This window comes from Gymnoscopelus microlampas, assembly GCF_963454915.1.
Source record: "Gymnoscopelus microlampas genome assembly, chromosome: 22".
Taxonomy (NCBI): Eukaryota; Metazoa; Chordata; class Actinopteri; order Myctophiformes; family Myctophidae; genus Gymnoscopelus; species Gymnoscopelus microlampas.
The window spans coordinates 5,409,640-5,430,206 of record NC_139959.1 but is presented as its reverse complement, the minus strand read 5'-3'; the positions used below and the strand labels follow the sequence as shown (position 1 = coordinate 5,430,206).

Here is a 20,567-nt window from a genome sequence, read left to right as displayed (position 1 = left end):
CTCTCACTGACATTAAGAGCAGCATTGCATTATTGAGTTGGAGAGAAAAAGCTGAGATTTCTCCAACAAGAGATTGGTTTATTCAGTGCAGTCGCACCGGGGCCTGTGGGGTGGGGGGCCCGCTTCTACCGTGGTCTGTTGAACGGGCTTTCTCTCTCTCTCTTGCTCGCCCCCTGTCTCTCTCCCACAAATACACACTTGATTACAAGTTACACTTATTTCCTGTTAGTAATGTAATAATGTAAATTATGTTGCATTGGGAGGTAAATGGGAGAAACTTTATTGCGAAGGGACGATAGAAAAAACAGAGGAGCTTGTTGGCAGTCGAGATTTTAGAGGAAAGAAAATTTGAAACGAGAGGACGATACATAAGCAATTGGTGTTAATCATAAAGGTGGACCGTGGACACATACATTAACGTTACCACTTGAACTGAAAAGCTATGAGGAGACTGTACAAGATCTCCACAAATGCTAAATCAACTTTCCAGAAGCTGTCCCAACCACAGATGCACAGCCACACACCGTACCCACCACAGTATAACCTGTATAGCCTATATTTTGGTTAGCTGAGCGTTATGAAGTGTTATTCTGAAGTGTCTGTTATGTTCAGAGAATAATGCACGCTACTACTGAGGTGATCTCAACAGGTCCTTCTTTACTGAGCGCCAATACACATAAGCCGGTTGGCAACATACAGTACTCACTTTTACGGCCTTATGCATTGCCGTAGTTACTGTCGTAAAGATCATCAGTGTCGTAAACATTGCACGTCACACACCAGAGCCAACAGTACACTCATACACAACAGTGTCCATTTGTGTGGAGTGCCATTTGATTGTTCGTTACAAGCTAATGGTAGGTTTGCAGATTTTTTATGATGCATAAACCAGATAATGACGAGGGGCAATTATTTTGATCTAAATTGGTATAAAATCATCAAACGTAGCCTTATGGCAAGGTGATCCATTTCTGACCATTTTTTCTTTAGGATACATAGGCCTAATAGAGGTTTGCATCTGTCATTTTGGCATATGTGTGGTGTTTTCTATACCAGATAAAACAGTAAACAGATAAAAGCAGTAATCTGATCTGGTGGAAAACAAAAAAAAAAACAGCAATCAAACCATATTGTACATTTACATTATACTGTATTCTTATTGTTATTAAAATACACATTTATTATCATTACATTTCTGCTTCTACGTCTTGGCTACACCTCGACCCATGATGGACTTCTTAGTGTTTCTCTCAGGTTTCAGAAGGATTATATAACACTTTGGTCCAAACAGTGCCACCAAAATGCCAAAACTAGATGCTAAAATAGCAAATACCTCCACTACATCTGCATATTTGCCTGGAGAGCTGATATATGCTGGAATGAAGGCTATCCACACAGCACAGAAGATCAACATGCTGAAAGTGATTAACTTGGCTTCATTGAAGTTATCTGGAAGATTCCTTGCCATGAACGCTAGGACGAAGCTGAGGAGTGCCAGTAAACCAATATAACCTAATAACACTGCAAAACCAACTGTAGATCCCACATCACACTCATAGATGATCTTGTCACTGTGGTATTGTGTGTTTTTATAAGGAGTTGGTGAGGAAGACACAAGCCAGGCTATGCAGATTGCTGCCTGAATGGAAGTAAGGGCCAGAACTGTTCCTCTCTGCTGCATAGCACCAAACCACCTCAGAATGTCTGCACCCCCAGGCTTGGAGGCATTGAACACAGCCAATACCACCATAGTCTTTACCAGGATACACGAGACACACAGCACAAAGCTGATCCCAAATGCTGCATGCCTCAGCTGACAAGTCCAGAGTCTTGGATGGCCAATGAACAGAAGTGAACACAAGAAACATAGTTTGAGTGAGAGCAAAAGTTGGAAGCTGAGTTCTGAGTTGTTGGCGCGTACCATGGGTGTGCTTCGATGATAAATGAAGATTCCCAGGACAATGGCACAGATAAGTGTGCCCAGCAATGAGATGGTTGTCAAGGAGATGCCCAGGGCCTCATGGAAGGAGAGGAACTCCAGGCTCTTAGGGACACAGTGGTCACGATGGGGACTGGACCAGAAGTCCTCTGGACAACTGGTGCACTCTGTAGAGTCTAACAAAGATGACAAGATTAAAATTATAGAAGTAGAGTATTGTCCTAAAGATAAACTACTGTACATTGCTACAGTACATGACGTAAACCTACCAGTCTCGTTGCTGATCTCTCCCTCAGAGCAAGTAATGCAGTCAAAGCAGCAGACAGGTTCCCCTTTCCTTCTGGACACACGGGTTCCGGGGGAACAGCTCTCACTGCACACTGACCGAGGAGGCTACAGAGGAAATTAACAATGATCAATTTCAGTGTAAACTGAATTACATTCACATCATGAGCTCAACATGAGCTATTTTAGAAACCTGAAGTGACCTTTTTGGATTCAAAGTTCCAGAAGATTCTGTCTTCATCAAGGATGAGTTCTTCAACTCCGGAGGCTGACTTCTTGTACACACCTACATTGTTAACTGTAGTGCTTCCATCAGGGAGACTCACCAAGTTAACCACATCATAGATTGGTAAAGGATCACCATTCTCATCAAATGATACAGGATCACCAAAGGATGTGGTGAAGTTGACCTTTTCCAGATAATAGACAAGCTAAAAATAATGATGAAGAGCAACAGACTCTTAAAAACCTACAGTATGCAATATACACAGTACTTCCTACGTTCTGTCCCTACTCAAGTTGTTACATTTTAACTCAGAAGCTGTCCGATTGGAACAATTCACATTTCTGTTAGGGGGGTTGAGGGGGTTTCACTCATGGGCATTAAAACATCTGGACATTAGGGGGGAAACAAAAACATGGCTTTCGGTGTCCCATGTTGCATGTACCTTGACACAGTAAGTATCCCCTAAGGGCTGCTAGTTAATGTGTTACTGTTCCAAACACTGACACTGATAAACATTTACTGCCAGTACCTGCAGTAAATGTCACTACCATCCTATGTTAATTGTTATGATTTTTACCGGTGTTCTAATTCCATATCCATTATTATTAAACATTTTTAATCATCTAATTAACTATGAATTAATATTACACCTGCCATGGCTGTATTGTCTGCAAACTGGCACAGGTGTTCCCAGAGAAAGGCCCGCTTCCTGGCACACATTGCAACATGTCATGGAGGGCATGGGCCAGAGCATACACAGCCTTGTACACAGTATAATCTTGCCTGAGGTCAGACACATCCAGCAGTATTGTTTCTGCTGTTCCGAGGTCCTCTTGTCCAGTACACACCCCTCCACCAGCATTCACCCACTCTGACGGAAGTGGAGCAAATTTACAACGAAACGTGTGCTCCCAAAAGTGCCTCACCTGAAGGAGCACAATGAAATCTTCAGCATAGATATATAATAGCTTGGGAATAAAATTGCAGCTTAAACGCCAAATTAAACCACAAACTCACTATGGTATTGTCATGGCCGTTGTCAGGGTCATTGTCAGGGTGGATTTTTAACAAAAAGTCCTTTAGACCTGGTATCTCTCCACGACGGATGGCAACACACAGAGTGCCTCTCAGGTACGGCATGAAGTAATGATTCTGGAGTATAGTATCTGTCGTCCAGCCCTCACTGCCCATCCACTGCAGACCTGTGACATTCTGCTTTACCACCTGTTGACAGAATATATATGAGTACATTTAAAGGAGCACAGCTACATTGTTCTATGAAGACAAATGCAATGTTCTATATTATAACAAATATAACAATTAGTTATAGCAGAGAGATCAGTGAGTGGTGTGATTTTGATATTTGCTTATTGTGCAGAGAAGTGCAAAGATCAAAAATCAAAAATCAAATAAAAAAAATACACAGTTGCCGAGCATTTAAGTGAGATAGTGATTACATTGCATTGCTGTTACAAAATTCTTGCAATTAGCTTGCAAAAAAGTGCAGCTAATTTTCTAGTATGAAAGGATGTCTTCACTTCAATATGATTAATTTCAGATCCCCAGATGAATTAACATTTATCATAACACCAACCTCTAACAAGAGATCAACCATATAGGTCCCGTATACATATGCAATGACCACGCGAGCCGTGGACTTCTTCACCAGAGTAACGATCCTCTGAAGTTCAGCTGCGTCATGGTCCCAGGGCAGAACCTCCACATAGGCCAGACAACCCAAACCAGACTGGGCCAGGGCAGACTGGAAGGACTGGGCAGCATTGCGGCCGTAGGCATCCGCCATAAATAGCAGTCCTACCCAGGTCCAATCGTACCGCCTCATAATCTGCAGCATAACTCGCACCTGATTAGAATCAGAATCATAAAACACGGGACGTGATGTTAATACTGTCCATTGTGCCAATAGATGGTGTGCACTCACATGAGATTTGCCTTGATGTTACGAGAGTGGCATGGGAGGTGTCTTTCTTAGACTGGGGTAAGATGTCAATTTTGGGACACATCCTCAGTAGTGTGCCTTTGAATCAGGGGGTGTTTCGGCCTTCAAACTCTATACACCCTCATCAAAGGTGGCCAGCTACAGGGTGATCAAGCCTTAGCTTGTGTCCCATGCCCAATCATTAAGATTTGCCTAGTTGTTAAATGGCAGATAAGACCTTTATTGATCCCACAAAGGGAAATTCAGTCACCAAAGAGAGTACAGATTGGATGGTGAATATAGAGGGATGAAAGTGCTTAGTTTAGATTATTCACATAGTGGTAAAACAGTGAATCTCTTACACAAATTCCACAACGGAAAAGGTCAAATCATTGACTTATGATGCTGTCAACAAAGACCTTTAATACAGTGGTTCTCAACCTTTTCAGGTCGTGACCCCCCAAAATAATCATATTTGAACTGGGGACCCCACACCCTGATAAGCACTTGGAATGTAGGAGTTGAGGCATTACATTTTGTTTGACTCGGTTCCACAGACAAATATTGTGAAAATAGCAGATCTACAACGCCTCGCTCGCAACGCAAGGCGTTGTGAGCTTGTAGATCGGCTATTTAAAAAAATATTGCCTCTTTCTTGTATTATTTGACGATTTGGCCAATGTTTGAGCAGTTTTTATACTATAGTTTGTTGATTACTTTTGTTGCAGTACTGGTCTATTTATTTGTCTTTTCTTTTTATTAAAAAGGTCTTAAAAGTAATTAAAAGGTAGCCTAAGTAATATATATATATTTTTTGTTTGTTAAAAGGTTAAAGTATTATATTCTGATAGTAATAATCATTGCTACAGAGCATTTGTTCGGTCACAGGGGTCTCTCCAGCTCTTTAGTAAACAGAATATACGTACATTTTCAAGGCAATCAGAAGAGAGCACTGAAAATGCATTATCTGTTTAGCTGGGGAGACATGGGAGACTCCTTTTACTGAACTAACACTCTATCAATGAGTACTATCAGAATATTGAGCGATTTAACACTTATTTTAACCAAAGTAAATCACTTACCCTACCTTTAAATTGTCACTTCACTAGCTGTCATGGGGACCCCCCAAAATTATGTGGGGACCCCCCTGGGGGTCCCGACCCACAGGTTGAGAACCACTGCTTTAATACACACAAGCAACAGAAAGGCGATAGGCATTATCGATTACATTCACTAGAGCAGTGGTTCTCACGTTTTCGTGCCAAGGACTACCCGAATTGATATATATTTGGCCGCAGACCCCCATCTGATTTTTTTTTTGTGCCAGGGACCCCCAGAAGAAAAGATTTGTGTTTAAAAAATAAAAAGTTTCCAAATATTTTAGATATTTTTCAAAAATTGCAGATGTCGCAAGCTTGTACGAGCTTGTAGATCTGCTGTTTTTGAATAGCCAACATACACATGGATAAAGTGGTTAAATGATTGTGATGCTATGTTAACAACCTTTGCTGGGGCCCCTTGGAACCCCTCCAAGGACCCCTGGGGGTCCCCGGACCCCACTTTGAGAACCACTGCACTAGAGAGATGTTTTTCTTAAGTGTGTGGAGCATGTAGTACTTGTTTGATCTTTTGTCTGTAGAAGTTCACCTGAAAGGTATCACTTGAGATTGTTCTAAAGAAGGATGGGAACTTATTCCGGTCACTCAGACAGGAGCAGGTGGAATAGTAACTTACCTGAAAAAGACACAAAATATATTCTGTAATGTACTCTTACATCCTTTGTGACCATTTTCCCTGCATGCAGAGTATGTGAGCAGAGCAGGGAGAAATCACGCTCCATGATCACGAGGCTGTTCTCTGCTCCACTGCTCAAAGACATTCCCTGCCACTCTGCTCAATATCGCTCACCACTCATCTAGATTTCCCCCCCGCTTAGCTCACTGCTCCAAAACAAAAAAACAGAAAGAAATAACAATATAAAGTACAGTAGCAGCGGTGTTGTATTTTGCTGCAAATACACAATGTTCAAATAGGAAACTTACCATGGGAACTCTGTACAAACCTAATATACTAGAGATGGCAATAGAATGTGCTGAGGTATCACCACCTACAATTCCGAGCATTGGAGGGGAGCCAACACAGCGCTCATTCAATTGAAACTGTTCCTCTCCCCCACTGACCAATGACAATGCTGCACGGAATGCACCTCCAAGAGTGAGACAAGTATCATAGAGACTATATCCCAGAGTCACATTGGGTAGCAGGCTGGTGTTTCTGTTGATCTCAGTAATTGCGAAAGCCATGGTCTGGGCCCATCTGAACCTTTGAATGTCAAAACTAACACACAAAACACCACTGTAACTTTGAATATGTATCTCTGTAGAAATATACACCATCAAATTACCAGGTGGTACTGTTTATCACAAATTATGTCATACTCACCCATAGCAAGTGGGATCCAGCTGCTTGGAGGTGAAAGACAGCTCAGGGAAGACAGCTGAGGAGTGGATATAAAACAAACCACCCAGAATAAAATCACCAGCCTTGAAAATTCTGTTGAGATTGAACTGTGCCTGTAACTCACAAGAAGGCGAGGAAGGTGAGGAAGACAAAGGAGAAAAGAAAGAGAACATTATCAAGGACAAGTACACATATGCAAGCAGGTGTGTGTCTAGAGAAGCCCTCATGACTTTCCTTCTCTGTCTAACACCCCCCTTTTCCTAATCCTTTAGTCCAGTTGCTCCATTTTATACACAATGCTAGGCCATCCCCTGTGCCACCTTATGCCCTTACGTAATCTGTCACACCCATCTGTGCAGAGGCAGAAGTAGGGGCAGGGCTTATACATTAGCAATGATTTCATACCAAAATAACGCGTGAGTCCTCTAATGTGACAACACTACAGTATGTCAACAAGGTTACATTGCCAACTATTCACACACTGTACGTCTCCCGAACACACGCACTTTGTGCGTTCTCTCAGACAGATACAGATAATCGTGATATTCATGGTTTTTCAGTTCTCGGAATCCATTGGTCCGTCCGAATTGCGATTTGGCACCGCACACCTCTCGGGGTCATATGAGACACACCTGCGGCAAGTTTGAGAGTTCAGAGTGACACACACACACACACACACACACACACACACACACACACACACACACACACACACACACACACACACACACACACACACACACACACACACACACACACACACACACACACACACACACACACACACACACACATTTGGTTAATTATAGTATTGATTATCATACTCTACCATAAGTTAAAATTTGGTTTTCTTCATTCAAATGAGTCCCGGATTGCAGTTTGAATGGGGAACTTCACTGATTTTGCACCCAAATCCGGTTTTGATAAGTACGTTTTTCCTGGTAAATAAACATTTGCATTGTGTCTGCAAATATTAGTGCTGTTAGATGGTGTTTACATAATTATCTTCTAAAGTTATTGTGGGAGTGTCATGGTGTCCTTCACTGTGGATGTGCTGGTAGACAAGGTGATTGACATCAGCTGGAGGGGCTGGTCTTCCTGGAACTACAGGAAACTTGGCCTGTAGTCCATTGTAGTCCAGGAAGAACTGATTTTGGTCGGGTTTCCCAATAAGGAACTTCTTGGGGCAGAATCCGCACTTCTCGTTCTCCCCTTCTTGATGACACCCAGCTGTATCTCAGCACTACACCAACCACTCCGCTCCCTCCACAGACCATAGTCAACTGCCTACTTGAAATAAAGACCTGGATGACCACTAACCTACTCAAACTCAACAGTAAGAAAACAGAGCTCATGGTCATATGACAGTGTTGCTTCCTAGCTAAATTAAAAGTACCCCAACTGAAATGATTGAATAAAACACCATTTATTTGACATCACAGTTTTATGTGAAGTTACATTCTTGTATGACACATTTATGGTTGAAACAAACTGTCAATCAGTTCAAGAAATGCAATGAATGTGATAATCAGTCATACTGTATATATATATATATATATATATATATATATATATATATATATATATATATATATATATATATATATATATATATATATATATATATATATATATATATGTATTTTATTAGCACTTGTGCTAATAAAATACTTATGCAATAGTAAGTACTTTATTAGCACTTGTGCTAATAAAATACTTATGCAATAGTAAGTTGTCCATCTCTGTTCCCGGAGTGTGCAGTCCCTTCTTTGAAGGTTCATCCCCTTTTTTATATGTTATATACCTGCTGACTAGACTTGCACCTCCAACGGGGTTTTTGGGATGTGCAGGAGTCCCCTTTTTGTTATATATATATATATATATATATATATATATATATATATACTTTGCCTTTATTACTACTTTTAATTTAATCTGAAAGAAAGATATGTCTTACTAACACGGTTAACAGCAATAAATCATATATATACACATAAAATACACTCAAAGAACATTTATTGTTGTTGAATTTATGCATCTATCTACGTATCGGCGCTACCTCTACCCATGATGGACTTCTTAGTGTTTCTCTCAGGTCTAAAAAGGATTATGTAACACTTTGGCCCAAACAGTGCCACCAAAATGCCAAAACTAGATGCTAAAATAGCAAATACCTCCACTACATCTGCATATTTGCCTGGAGAGCTGATATATGCTGGGATGAAGGCTATCCACACAGCACAGAAGATCAACATGCTGAAAGTGATTAACTTGGCTTCATTGAAGTTATCTGGAAGATTCCTTGCCATGAATGCTAGGAGGAAGCTGAGGAGTGCCAGTAAACCAATATAACCTAACAACACTGCAAAACCAACCGTTGATCCCACCACACACTCATAGACTATCTTATCACTTTGATATTGGGTGTTTTTATTAGGAGTTGGTGAGGCAGACACAAGCCAGGCTGTGCAGATTGTTGCCTGGATGAAAGTAAGAGACAGAACTGTTCCTCTCTGCTGCATAGCACCAAACCATCTCAGAATGTCTGCACCCCCAGGCTTGGAGGCCTTGAACACAGCCAACACCACCATAGTCTTTACCAGGATACACGAGACACACAGCACAAAGCTGATCCCAAATGCTGCATGCCTCAGCTGACAAGTCCAGATCCTGGGACGGCCAATGAACAGAAGTGAACACAAGAAACATAGTTTGAGTGAGAGCAAAAGAAGGAAGCTGAGTTCTGAGTTGTTGGCGCGCACCATTGGTGTGCTTCGATGATAAATGAAGATTCCCAGGACAATGGCACAGATAAGTGTGCCCAGCAATGAGATGGTTGTCAAGGAGATACCCAGGGCCTCATGGTAGGAGAGGAACTCCAGGCTCTTAGGGACACAGTGGTCACGATTGGAACTGGACCAGAAGTCCTCTGGACAATTGCCGCACTCTGTAGAGTCTAATGAAGACAGCACGGTTAAAGGGATATACAAGTACAGTACCAGCCTAAAGATAACCTACTACATACATACATGACTTAAACCTACCAGTCTCATTGCTGATCTCTCCCTCAGAGCAAGTAATGCAGTCAAAGCAGCAGACAGGTTCCCCTTTCCTTCTGGCCACACGGGTTCCAGGGGAACAGCTCTCACTGCACACTGACCGAGGCGGCTACAGAGGAAAGTAGCAATGATCAATTTAAGTTTAAACTAAATTACATTCACATCATGAGCTCAACATGAGCTGTTTTATAAAGAAGTGACCTTTTTGGTTTCAAAGTTCCAGAAGATTCTGTCTTCATCAAGGATGAGTTCTTCAACTCCGGAGGCTGACTTCTTGTACACACCTACATTAAGAACCTTTGTGCTTCCATCAGGGAGCCACGCCCAGTTGATGACATCATAGAATGGTAAAGCATCTCCATTCTCATCAAAGGATACATGCTCACCAATTGATGTGGTGAAGTTTATCATTTCCAGATAATAGACAAGCTAGAAATGGTGATGAGCAAAATTATAAAGAGCAAGAGACTTTAAAAAAACCTACTGTATGCAATATGCATTGGACTGCTGTTGTATTAACTACACTTATAGTATTTACAACACAATACAGACATGAGCTGTATTTTGTCCTAGCCCTCTGTCCCTACTCACCAAAAGTCTATGAATGGATTATTGCATTTCGGCTCAGAAACCCTCAGATCGGAACTATTCATATTTTTGTAAAAAGAGGGTCTGGGCAGCAAAAAAGGGGCATTACATTTTTCTAATTTTATTCTTCCACAAATGAAGGGTGCATGTAAACAAAATTGGGATTAGTCCATTCATTTGCAAGCTGGTTATTCAAATTATTTATTTATTTATTTTTGCCAAATACCGGCTCATATTCTCATACATTTTTACATACAAAAAAATATTCTAGTAGTTTCCAGGGGTAAAATAATAATAAAAAACTGCATACCGTAGTTTAATTACCAGCTTTTCCCTCTAGGACACAACACGTCCGAAGGCGACCAAATGAAACAATTCCAATGATTTTTTTACGCACACCCTTAATTTGTGGTTTAAATTAACTAAAATATGGCTCATGTGAAAAACTTTATTTAAAATGTTTTCATGACAATGGCCTTCTATGTTCAAGTGTGTGTGTACCGCGACATAGTATCCCCCTCAAAAGCTTCTGTTTAACTGTGTTACTGCACAAAACACTGACAAACATTTACTGCAAGGCAATTAGTATTACTATACATCACTATAAAATAATTATAATACCATATTTCTTGCTTTTTAACAATGTCATACACATTCATTACACATTTACTAGAAACATAAACAGATAATCTGGGAATTAGTATTACACCTGCCATGGCTGTATTGTCTGCAAACTGGCACAGCTGTGCCCAATGAAAGGCCCTCTTCCTGGCACACATTGCAACATGTCATGGAGAGCATGGGCCAGAGCATACACAGCCTTGTACACATTATACTCTGGCCTGAAGACTGACAAATCCAAAAGTATTGTTTCTGCTGTTCCTAGGTCCTCTTGTCCTGTACACATCCTTCCACCGGCATCCACCCACTCTGACGGAAGGGGTGCAAATTTACACCGAAATGTGTACTCCCAAAACTGTCTCACCTGAAGGAACACAAAGAAAACGTAAAGGTAGGGTAAAGGCCTTTAGTGATATTTCTGTGTTAAATATCTCTCTTTGAGATATGATGATAGTAATCATTGCTATATCGAGTGTTTGTTTAGTAACAGGACTCAGGAGACTCCCTGTCTGTCCAGCTCTTTATTAAACAGACAATTCCTTTTCAGGTCGTGATACCAATTTCATCAAATTGTTTTTATTAAAGAGCTGGAGAGATAGGGAGACCCCTGTTACTGAACAAACACTCCATCGCAATGATTACTATCAGAATATAGCTTTAACTTTTTAACAAAACACTATCACTTTCACCAAAAAATACCACTTATCCAATATTTAATAATACATATAATACCATGTAAATAATTAAAAACAGACATGGCAGGTTAAATGCTAAATGAACCAAAATACTCACTATGTTATTTTCATGGCTGTTGTCAGGGTCATTGTCAGGATGTATATTTAACAAGAAGTCCTTGAGACCTGGTATCTGTCCACGATGGATGGCAATGCCCAGGACGCCTGTCAGGTATGGCAGGAAACGAGGAGACTCCAGTATGGCATATGATGTCCAGTCTTCACTCGCTATCCACTGCAGACCTGTCACATCCTGCTTTACCACCTGTTTATTATAACAATATAACAATGTGTTATAGCAGTGAGATGTGTGCATGGTGTATGATGTGTTTGCTTACTGTGGAAAATACTGAAAAGTTGGAAGGGGGGGGGGGGGATAAACAAAAAATCCACACACAATTTTTTTTAGCAATTTGATTAGAACTTGGAAAGATAAAATTGCATTGCAGTTAAGTTTAGTTTTTTTAAATTAATTTTAGCTCAATTTAAATAAAAGCTATTCTCAGCTATTTCAGATTACTTGTAATTATGAATTACTAAATTAGCATCTATACCTCTTCCATGAGATCGACTAGATAGCTCCCATATGGAAATACAATGACCACACGAGCTGTCGATTTCTTCATCACAGTGACAATTCTCTGAATTTCAGCTGGGTCATGGTCCCAGGGTAGAACCTCCACATATGCCAGACAACCCAAACCCGACTGGGCCAGGTCAGACTGGAAGGATCGGGCAGCATTGCGGCCATAGTCATCATCAGTAAAAAGCATCCCTGCCCAGGTCCAACCATACCGCCTCATTATCTGGAGCATAGCTCGTACCTAATTAGATAAAGAACGGAGGAATAAGTGCTTAGGCTATGTTATTCGCATAGGGGTAAAACAGTGAATCTACTGCACAGATTCCATAATAGCCTAAGTAATCATTCTCTTTTAATGCTGTCAACAGAGACATTCAGCTCCAGCAGTAACACATATAAGCAATTGAGAGGCGATATGAAACATCAATTACACTCACTACTAGAGACATGTCCAAAGTCCAGCCCGGAGGCCAATTGTGGCAGGAGTGCAGATTTTGTATGCCCTTCCTTCCTAAAAATGTATCATTTATGGTTCGCCAGGACTGTTCTGAAATTAACTAGGGCAGACAGGCTATTTTTCAGTAGAATTTCAAAGGATTCCTAACTGCTTGTTCCTTGTATTGTTTTATTCTCAACATATTTTTTTTATTTCATTGACATTTTTGTAGAGGCCTTTTGACACCGGATTGCATTTGGCTACACGGCCATTTGAACAAAACTCAATTTATTTGACTATAAATATATTAGAAATGCAGTGCATTGTGGAAGAAAGGGGAGGGGGGGGCTGAATCATTTTTTATATGTTCACAGCACAGCGTACTTACATATGGTTACACTGCCAATAAAATAATATTGATGTTGCACTGTAGTTATATGAAAATTATTCGAATGCGATGCATTTGTGTTTGACTTTGTTCTAGTCCAAAGGTAGAGTATGACAGTCGGCCCTAAGGTCTTTTCATATTTTCAAGTATGTGCACTAGAGGGATGTTTTTGTCAAGTGTGTGGAACATGTACTACTTGATACCAACAGATCTATAGTCTGTAGAAGTTCACCTGGAAGGCATCACTTGGGATTGTTCTAAAGAAGGATGGGAACTGCATCTGGTCACTCAGACAGGAGCAGGCAGCATAGTAACTCACCTGAAAAAGACACAAAACATCTGCTCTGTTATACATTTTGTGAAAGATTTTCCCTGTAAGCAGAGAGCCTGTGTGCGGAGCAGAGCAGGGAGAAAACATTTAGGGAAAAACATGAATATTTACTCACGAGCCATAAAAATGGGTCCGCAACTCAAAATTGTTTGGCAAACACTGCTCTATGTTCCCTTCAGCACCATGGATAGCGACACATTTTTACTAAGACATGTGGACATTGGGTTTTGCATAACAATAATCAATCACACAGTCCCTACTCTCTGTCTCTCTGTCTGTCTGTCTCTCTCAGACAGAGACAGAGAGAGAGAGAGAGAGAGAGAGAGAGGGAGACTTTCAAGGTGTAAAAATATATACATAAACTATACATTGTCATATCATACATTTGTAAATAATAACAGACTCTAAATTAAGCATGAATCAAATTGAGACTTGAAAATGGGGTTTAAGTGTAGGAAACTTACCATGGGCACTCTGTACAAACCTAATATACTAGAGATGGCAATAGAATTTGTGGAGGAATCAGCACCCACTATTCCGAGCAATGGAGGGGACCCGACACAGCGCTCATCCAATTGAAACTGCTCCTCTCTTCCACTGACCAATGACAATGCTGTACGGAATGCAACTCCCAGCTTGTGACAGGTATCATAAATCCTATATCCCAGAGTCACATTGGGTAGTAGGCTGGGGTTTCTGTTGATCTCAGTAATTGCAAAAGCCATAGTCTGGGCCCATCTGAACCTTTGGATGTCAAAACTAACACACAAAATGCCCCTGTAACCTTGATTATGTATCTTTGTAGAAATATACACAATCACATTATCCTGTGGTAGTATTGTTCTAAACAATTCTATTTGCTTTTGTATTAGTGATACTCACCCATAGCAAGTGGGGTCCTGTGGCTTGGAGGTAAAAGACAGCTCAGGGAAGATAGAAGAGAGGTGGATATGAAACAAGCCACCCAGAATAAAGTCGCCAGCCTTGTAAATTTGGTTGAGATTAAACTGTGCCTGTAACTCACAAGAAGAGGAAGGGGAGGAAGACATAGGAGACGAGGAATAGAACAAAATCAAGTACAAGTACACATATGAAAGCAGGTGTACGTCTAGAGAAGCCCTCATGATTGTCCTCCTCGGTCTAACCCCCCCTTCTCCAAGTCCTTTGTCCAGTTTTACATTTTATACACAGTGCTATGCCGTCCCCTGTGCCATTGTACTGTATGTCATTACGTAATCTGTCAGTAGGGGCAGGGCTTAAAGGGCAAGACCACTTTGGTAGAGGTTTGGGTTGTGTAGTTACCTTGACATGATGTAACTCCAAAGGTGGGCAAGAAATCAAAAATAATTTCTCCATTGACTAGAAAATGAGAATTCAAAATATGCTCCTTATTGACTTACATTGTACAGCAAAACCACTCTGAGGCTCTTTTTCAGCCCGCAAACAAATGAAAACAAAGCTGATTCTATACCAAAAAAAAGGAAGTGTTCTATACTATAGAACATCACAAAACCCAGTACTGTTTGTTTTTAATAGAAATGTCAACTTCCTGTTGATTCGGATCCAGATACGCGGATACAGCCTGGGTTTTCTTCCTAGTAGCCTGATCTGAGGCCCATTGACTTCCATTATGAAATTAAAGTTAAATATTTCAAAAATCAATGTATCTACTACTTAAGTTGAAGTTGCCTCTGTCTGTCTGTGGGTGTGCCTGGATTATGCCCAAATGTGGAGTCTTACATCAAAAAAGGTGAACACATCCTCATGACGTACGCTTAAAAGCTTAACACGTTTGAATGCAGTTTCTAGCTCAAACTATGTGCAGGTAGTGTCACAGAAATTGGGGAGTGTAAATAAATAAATAATATAGAATAGACATGAGTGTGCTCACTTCCAATAGAGGAAGTGTTCATGTGCCCCGGCCCAGTACCAGCTGTTCACCCTTAATTTGAAAATAGTAAATGATCTGAGCAGTATAGTTTTGAGTTGTCTTGTTTAGGAGTAAAGTGTTGGACGATGAATTGATGGAGTGACCATCATCGCTGTCCTAGAGCCCCACCACTAGTTAGGCTAGAAAATATATTCTAAATCAGTGGTTCTGAGACCTTTTAAAGTTCAAGGGCCCTCATAAGAGAGCAAATGGAACCAAATCCCTTTAATTCCATATAGACCTATCGGTTAGAACTTCCTTGAGGGGGTTCAAGGAAGTTTGAGAACCACTTCTCTAAACAACCACATGTATACACTTTTAGTATGAATGAGGAAAAGGGTAAAAGCCACGCCTGAGGTAGTCGCTAAACTTATCTCAGGCTCACGGTTCTCACATGTCGCCACGCCAACTATATTGGCGAAGCCGTACAGATCAGTGAACCGACGGGTCCGGTTTAGCCAATTAGGGAAGACGATGCCTACATAACAAACAAATTGGTGCAGAGGTACATACGTGATGGGAAGCTCGGCCAATCTGTGAAGCAGAAGGAGACGGGTTGGTTTGGCCAATCAGGCGGCCGGTGCCCACACTCTCCAAAAATATAGAGATTCTTCCGCAGACCCGTGGACAGACAGATTTGTGGTTCTTCTCTTTTTGGAAACTGGATCGAATTGCCACTCGACACTGAGGCCGTTCAGTCAGATGGTGCCCGATTTATGCCCAAGGCAGGCAGGCAGGCAGGCAGGCAGGCAGTCAGACAGACAGACAGACAGACAGACAGACAGACAGACAGACAGACAGACAGAGACTTTGACATAGATACTGTAGATATAGCCTAGAATAGATATATTATTTGGTATGCATGTGCACAAAGAGTGAAATGCTTAGGAAGTTGAGACTGTAATTACAGTAAATATCAGGGTCAATGACAGTAGAGGTGATAGCAGTATCCGAGTGACCAAGTTCTCATTTCTCATGTAGCCTACAGAGGCCCATGATGCAACTGACTTGAAAGACACGTTCCAGTGGGAACTGAGATGGCAGAGTTGATGATGTATGTTAGCTAGTTAAAGTGGCTGAGGTGTGAGGGAAAACAAGGTTGAAGCCTAAGGCAATAAGGCATCTTCAACTCACAGAGGTGTTCCTGCAATGAGCTCTGCTCCCAAATGACAGTCCCTTAGCTGAGTGATGTAATCTTACAAAACATGTTGTTTTTAATTAACCCAGGACTATAGGAGACATACTGTATCAATAGGCCATTGAGAAGACACAAGGTTGAAACATTCCAAGAGCACTAATTAAATATCACATGGGTCAATGCCTTGCAAAACCATTTGTTAACATTTTTTAGACTATCAAAAGTGTAATCCTTATACAAATGCCTATTTCTCCTACAATGATGTGACTGTCACTTAAAATAATGTAACTTCATAAGTCACTCTCGATAAGTATGTCTGATGAATGCCTACATTTTTGGGGCGGTGTAACCGCCCCCTATAAGTGAGTTTTGGACACTGACCAATCCTGCACCGTGATTGGCCAATAGTCTACAACGCAGTCTACAACCCTAACCCTTCCACAGTCAATGCAAATCTATACTTTTGCAAAGTCATCCAATCACATTACAGCTAGTGTCATCACCACTAGCTGTAATGTGATTGGCTGACTTTGCAAATGCAGGACTGTGATTGGCTAGCGAAACACATGACACATGTGCAGCCCTATGAATAGCAGTATGGACTTAAAAAAAAGTAATTTATCCTTTTTTTTAAGTGAGTCATGTTGTGATGACCACACACCGCCCACTTCACACTGGGTGTGATTTTTATTGTAATTGAATAGTTTCATTGCATTGCTTTACTGTCCACTTCATGTGACACGTGACGTGACCACTCTTTTGCATAAAAGTCATCCAACATCACATCATAATACAGAACAGCCATTTGTGTGCCTCAGAACTGCTCTCAGTGGGCCATGGAGGTATACTGCCCAAATGGTTTAAAAGTTTAATGAAAATATAGCTACTGTCATGTCTTCATATTTATTTCTTTTAACAAGCACAAATACGTGACAATTAATTAAAAAAAATCACACCCAGTGTGAAGAGAGTGGTGCCTTCGAAAGTGTACCTGGTTGCATCCTTGTGTTGCAATCCAACAACATATTGTCACGTGTCACGTGAAGCTTGACCAATCAGCCGTGCTCAAACATACGGACGGACATACGGACGGACATACGGACACACGGACAAATGTAGGAGTGGTTGGCACCACTCAAAAATGGAGAAGTGTAGTTAATTTTGCAACCATGCATTATCTGTAGGCCTACATGTGTTTTGTCATCATCTTCCCACGTCATCACTATGATGTTACAATGATGTACAGACATGCCCAAATACGGAGTTCCATGTCAGTCATGCCCAAGTATGAATGTTCCCAAATAGTATTTGGTGTGGAGGAACATTGGGCACCCTTTCCTGGTTATGTCACACGCCACATCATCGGTTTTGCAGTTTGACAATATTGGCCCTTTATAGTTGCCGAAGAAGGTTGCACCATCTTAAGTCGTCTCTGTGTTGTGCACAACACTTTACCCTGCCTGCAGGACAGCATTCATGATGGGACTGCTGTTAGATCCAAACAGAAGGCGTGCTTTGACAAGCGTGCTCATCCGCCGGAAAGCCCTGATCTCTGTTATATGTTACATTGCAGGCGTGGCATGGTTCATGGGCCTTGCCTTTGAGCCGTTTATGCTGCGTACACACATGGCAGAGAATGCCTTTCATCACACTGTGTTTCAGGAGCATTTCACAGCAGGGGAGATGGCTATGGCCACTGGCAGGGAGTTTGCGGCTCACAAAAAGAAGGCAGATGGGATGCCCGTGGATTGGCTGGTGAAAACCATGCAGTCTCAAGGGCTGGAGGTGTTTACCCAGACCTTCGACCGCACACTCCCCTTCCCTGATGAAAATAAAGAGAGATTTACTGTGAAAGGTACTAATGTATATGGGATCCTGCGAGCTCCTAGAGCACATCGCACCGAAGCCCTGGTGCTGAGTGCCCCCTCCAACCCAGGGAATAGCAACAACCAGGCTGTGGGCCTTCTGCTTGGCTTGGCACAGTCCTTCCGGAGTGAGATTTATTGGGCCAAGGATATAATCTTCCTGGTGAATGATCATGACCTGATTGGTATGCAGGCCTGGCTGGAGGGCTACCACCACACCAATACTACGGGTATGGACTGGGCTCCACTCCAAGGCCGTGGTGGCTCCATCCAGGCAGCATTGTCCTTGGAGCTCAGCAGTGATGTCATCACCAGCTTAGACCTGGTTCTAGAGGGGCTTAATGGTCAGCTGCCCAACCTGGATCTGACCAACCTCTTCAATACCTTCTGCCAGGGGATAAGGGTTCCCTGCACCATCCAGGGCAAGCTTCAGAGGAAAGACTGGGACACAGTGTCAGGTTACAGCCATAATGTCCAGACCATGTTGCTGATGGTAATGAAGCAGGCCAGTGGACGGCCCTGGGGTGACCACGGACTGTTCTTGCGCTACCACATAGATGCTGCCTCCATCAAGGGGATCAACAGTTTTCACCAGTACAAGGCTGATGCCACCAAAGTCGGCAGTCTCCTGGAAGGAATGTATCGGAAGCTCAATAATCTCTCGGATCGCCTGCACCACTCCTACTTCTTCTATCTCATGTCATCGCTCTCTCACTTCGTCTCCATCGCTTACTACATGCCAGCCTTTGTCCTGCTCGCTGTCATACCGTTGCTTCATGCTTTTGACTTATGGGTTCAACTTGTGTCTCCACCATCAAGAGCAGACATTTGCGTCAAGCTGCCATCCAGCCCTCCGGGAGTGCTGTTGTCCGTGTTGACTCCGATCGTGATCAGCCAGCTGACAGGCGTGGCTCTGTACACCCTGCCCATCCGTTCTCAGAAGATGGCTGTGGGACACTTCCCTCTGTCTGAGACGGAGGCTGTTGTCATGGCGGTCATTGTCATCTACACAGCAGGCCTCGCTCTTCCTCACAGCACACACAGGCCGCTGTCAGGACAACATGCGGAGCAGGGTTGGAGAGTTCTGAAGCTGGTGGCTGTCTTGTACTTGACTCTGCTGCTGGGTTGCACGGCCTTCTTCAACTTCTCCCTGGGCTTCATCTTGGCTCTCACCTTGGTGCCCCTGGCAGCCTTCATCACACCCGACGTACCAAAGTTTCTGTCAGCTTTCGTCATGATCATCCTCAGCCCTGCCGGCACACTACTTTTCAGCGTGTTCTTCTTCCAGGAGCTGCGGGAAATGCCTGTCAGCTTCCTGGATGGCTGGATGCTCTTCCTGTCTGCCATCTCACAGGGAATCCTGGACAACTCCCTGTATGGCTCTCTGGTCTACCCTCTTGTGGCCTTGATGGTCTACCCCTGCTGGCTGCTGCTCTGGAATATTCTTTTCTGGAAGTAGTACTTGTAGATACTGTCAGCAGGCCAAGAGCTGCAATCACCTTTTTGGCAATAGGAAATCTCAGTGTTTGGTGTTGTATTGGTTATCTATTTCAACCGGTAGATTGCACAGGGTGTAATGTCTCTAAATAGAAACCTTCAAGAATGAAATAAAGTCATTATGAGGCCAGATACAAGCTTACAGTCAGCAGGTAGGAGCTGCAATCACTTTTGAGGTTTTTCAGAACTTATGTTTTATTAAGAGTGAAGGACATTGGATGTTCAAACGGCATAGTGGACAGACAACACAGTAGCTTGAGCTTCTCTAGCTCAGTGGTTCTCAACCTTTTTCATGTCAAGGACCCCCAAATTGACACTTATTAGCCTGCGGACCCCCATTTGAAAAGATTTTTAGCAGTGATTCTCAACCATTTTAATTCAAGGACCCCCCATTTGACGTGCATTAGGCTACGGACCCCCATTTAATGGCATTTCTGTCTCTGGGACCCCAATTTATATTGTAAAATCAATGTTAGTGTAACTCTGAGAGTGTACAAATGGAACCAAATGGACCCATTAGGGTCCATTTGGTTCCATTTGTACCCTCT

General features: G+C 42.2%; 3 protein-coding genes across 3 annotated transcripts; 1 reads left to right on the top strand and 2 right to left on the bottom strand.

Moving 5' to 3' along the window:
• Positions 1-1,201: 1,201 nt before the first annotated feature.
• Positions 1,202-4,474, bottom strand: LOC311039085 (extracellular calcium-sensing receptor-like; the record flags this gene model as incomplete). The annotated part of the gene is made up of 5 exons (XM_084048727.1): positions 1,202-2,115; positions 2,209-2,332; positions 3,468-3,674; positions 4,081-4,314; positions 4,415-4,474. The coding sequence occupies 5 exons, from the start codon at positions 4,472-4,474 to the stop codon at positions 1,202-1,204; spliced, it is 1,539 nt and encodes a 512-aa protein (XP_083904853.1).
• Positions 4,475-6,119: 1,645 nt separating this feature from the next.
• Positions 6,120-18,135, bottom strand: LOC311039084 (extracellular calcium-sensing receptor-like; the record flags this gene model as incomplete). The annotated part of the gene is made up of 12 exons (XM_084048726.1): positions 6,120-6,123; positions 6,832-6,886; positions 7,894-8,064; positions 8,909-9,805; positions 9,894-10,017; positions 10,110-10,337; positions 11,206-11,481; positions 11,910-12,116; positions 12,406-12,675; positions 13,491-13,577; positions 14,054-14,327; positions 18,113-18,135. The coding sequence occupies 12 exons, from the start codon at positions 18,133-18,135 to the stop codon at positions 6,120-6,122; spliced, it is 2,616 nt and encodes an 871-aa protein (XP_083904852.1).
• A 1-nt stretch (position 18,136) lies between these two features.
• On the top strand, positions 18,137-19,981 carry LOC311038896 (glycosylphosphatidylinositol anchor attachment 1 protein-like; the record flags this gene model as incomplete). The annotated part of the gene is made up of 1 exon (XM_084048522.1): positions 18,137-19,981. One exon carries the CDS (start codon positions 18,137-18,139, stop codon positions 19,979-19,981), a length of 1,845 nt encoding a protein of 614 aa, XP_083904648.1.
• Between the last annotated feature and the right edge of the window lie 586 nt (positions 19,982-20,567).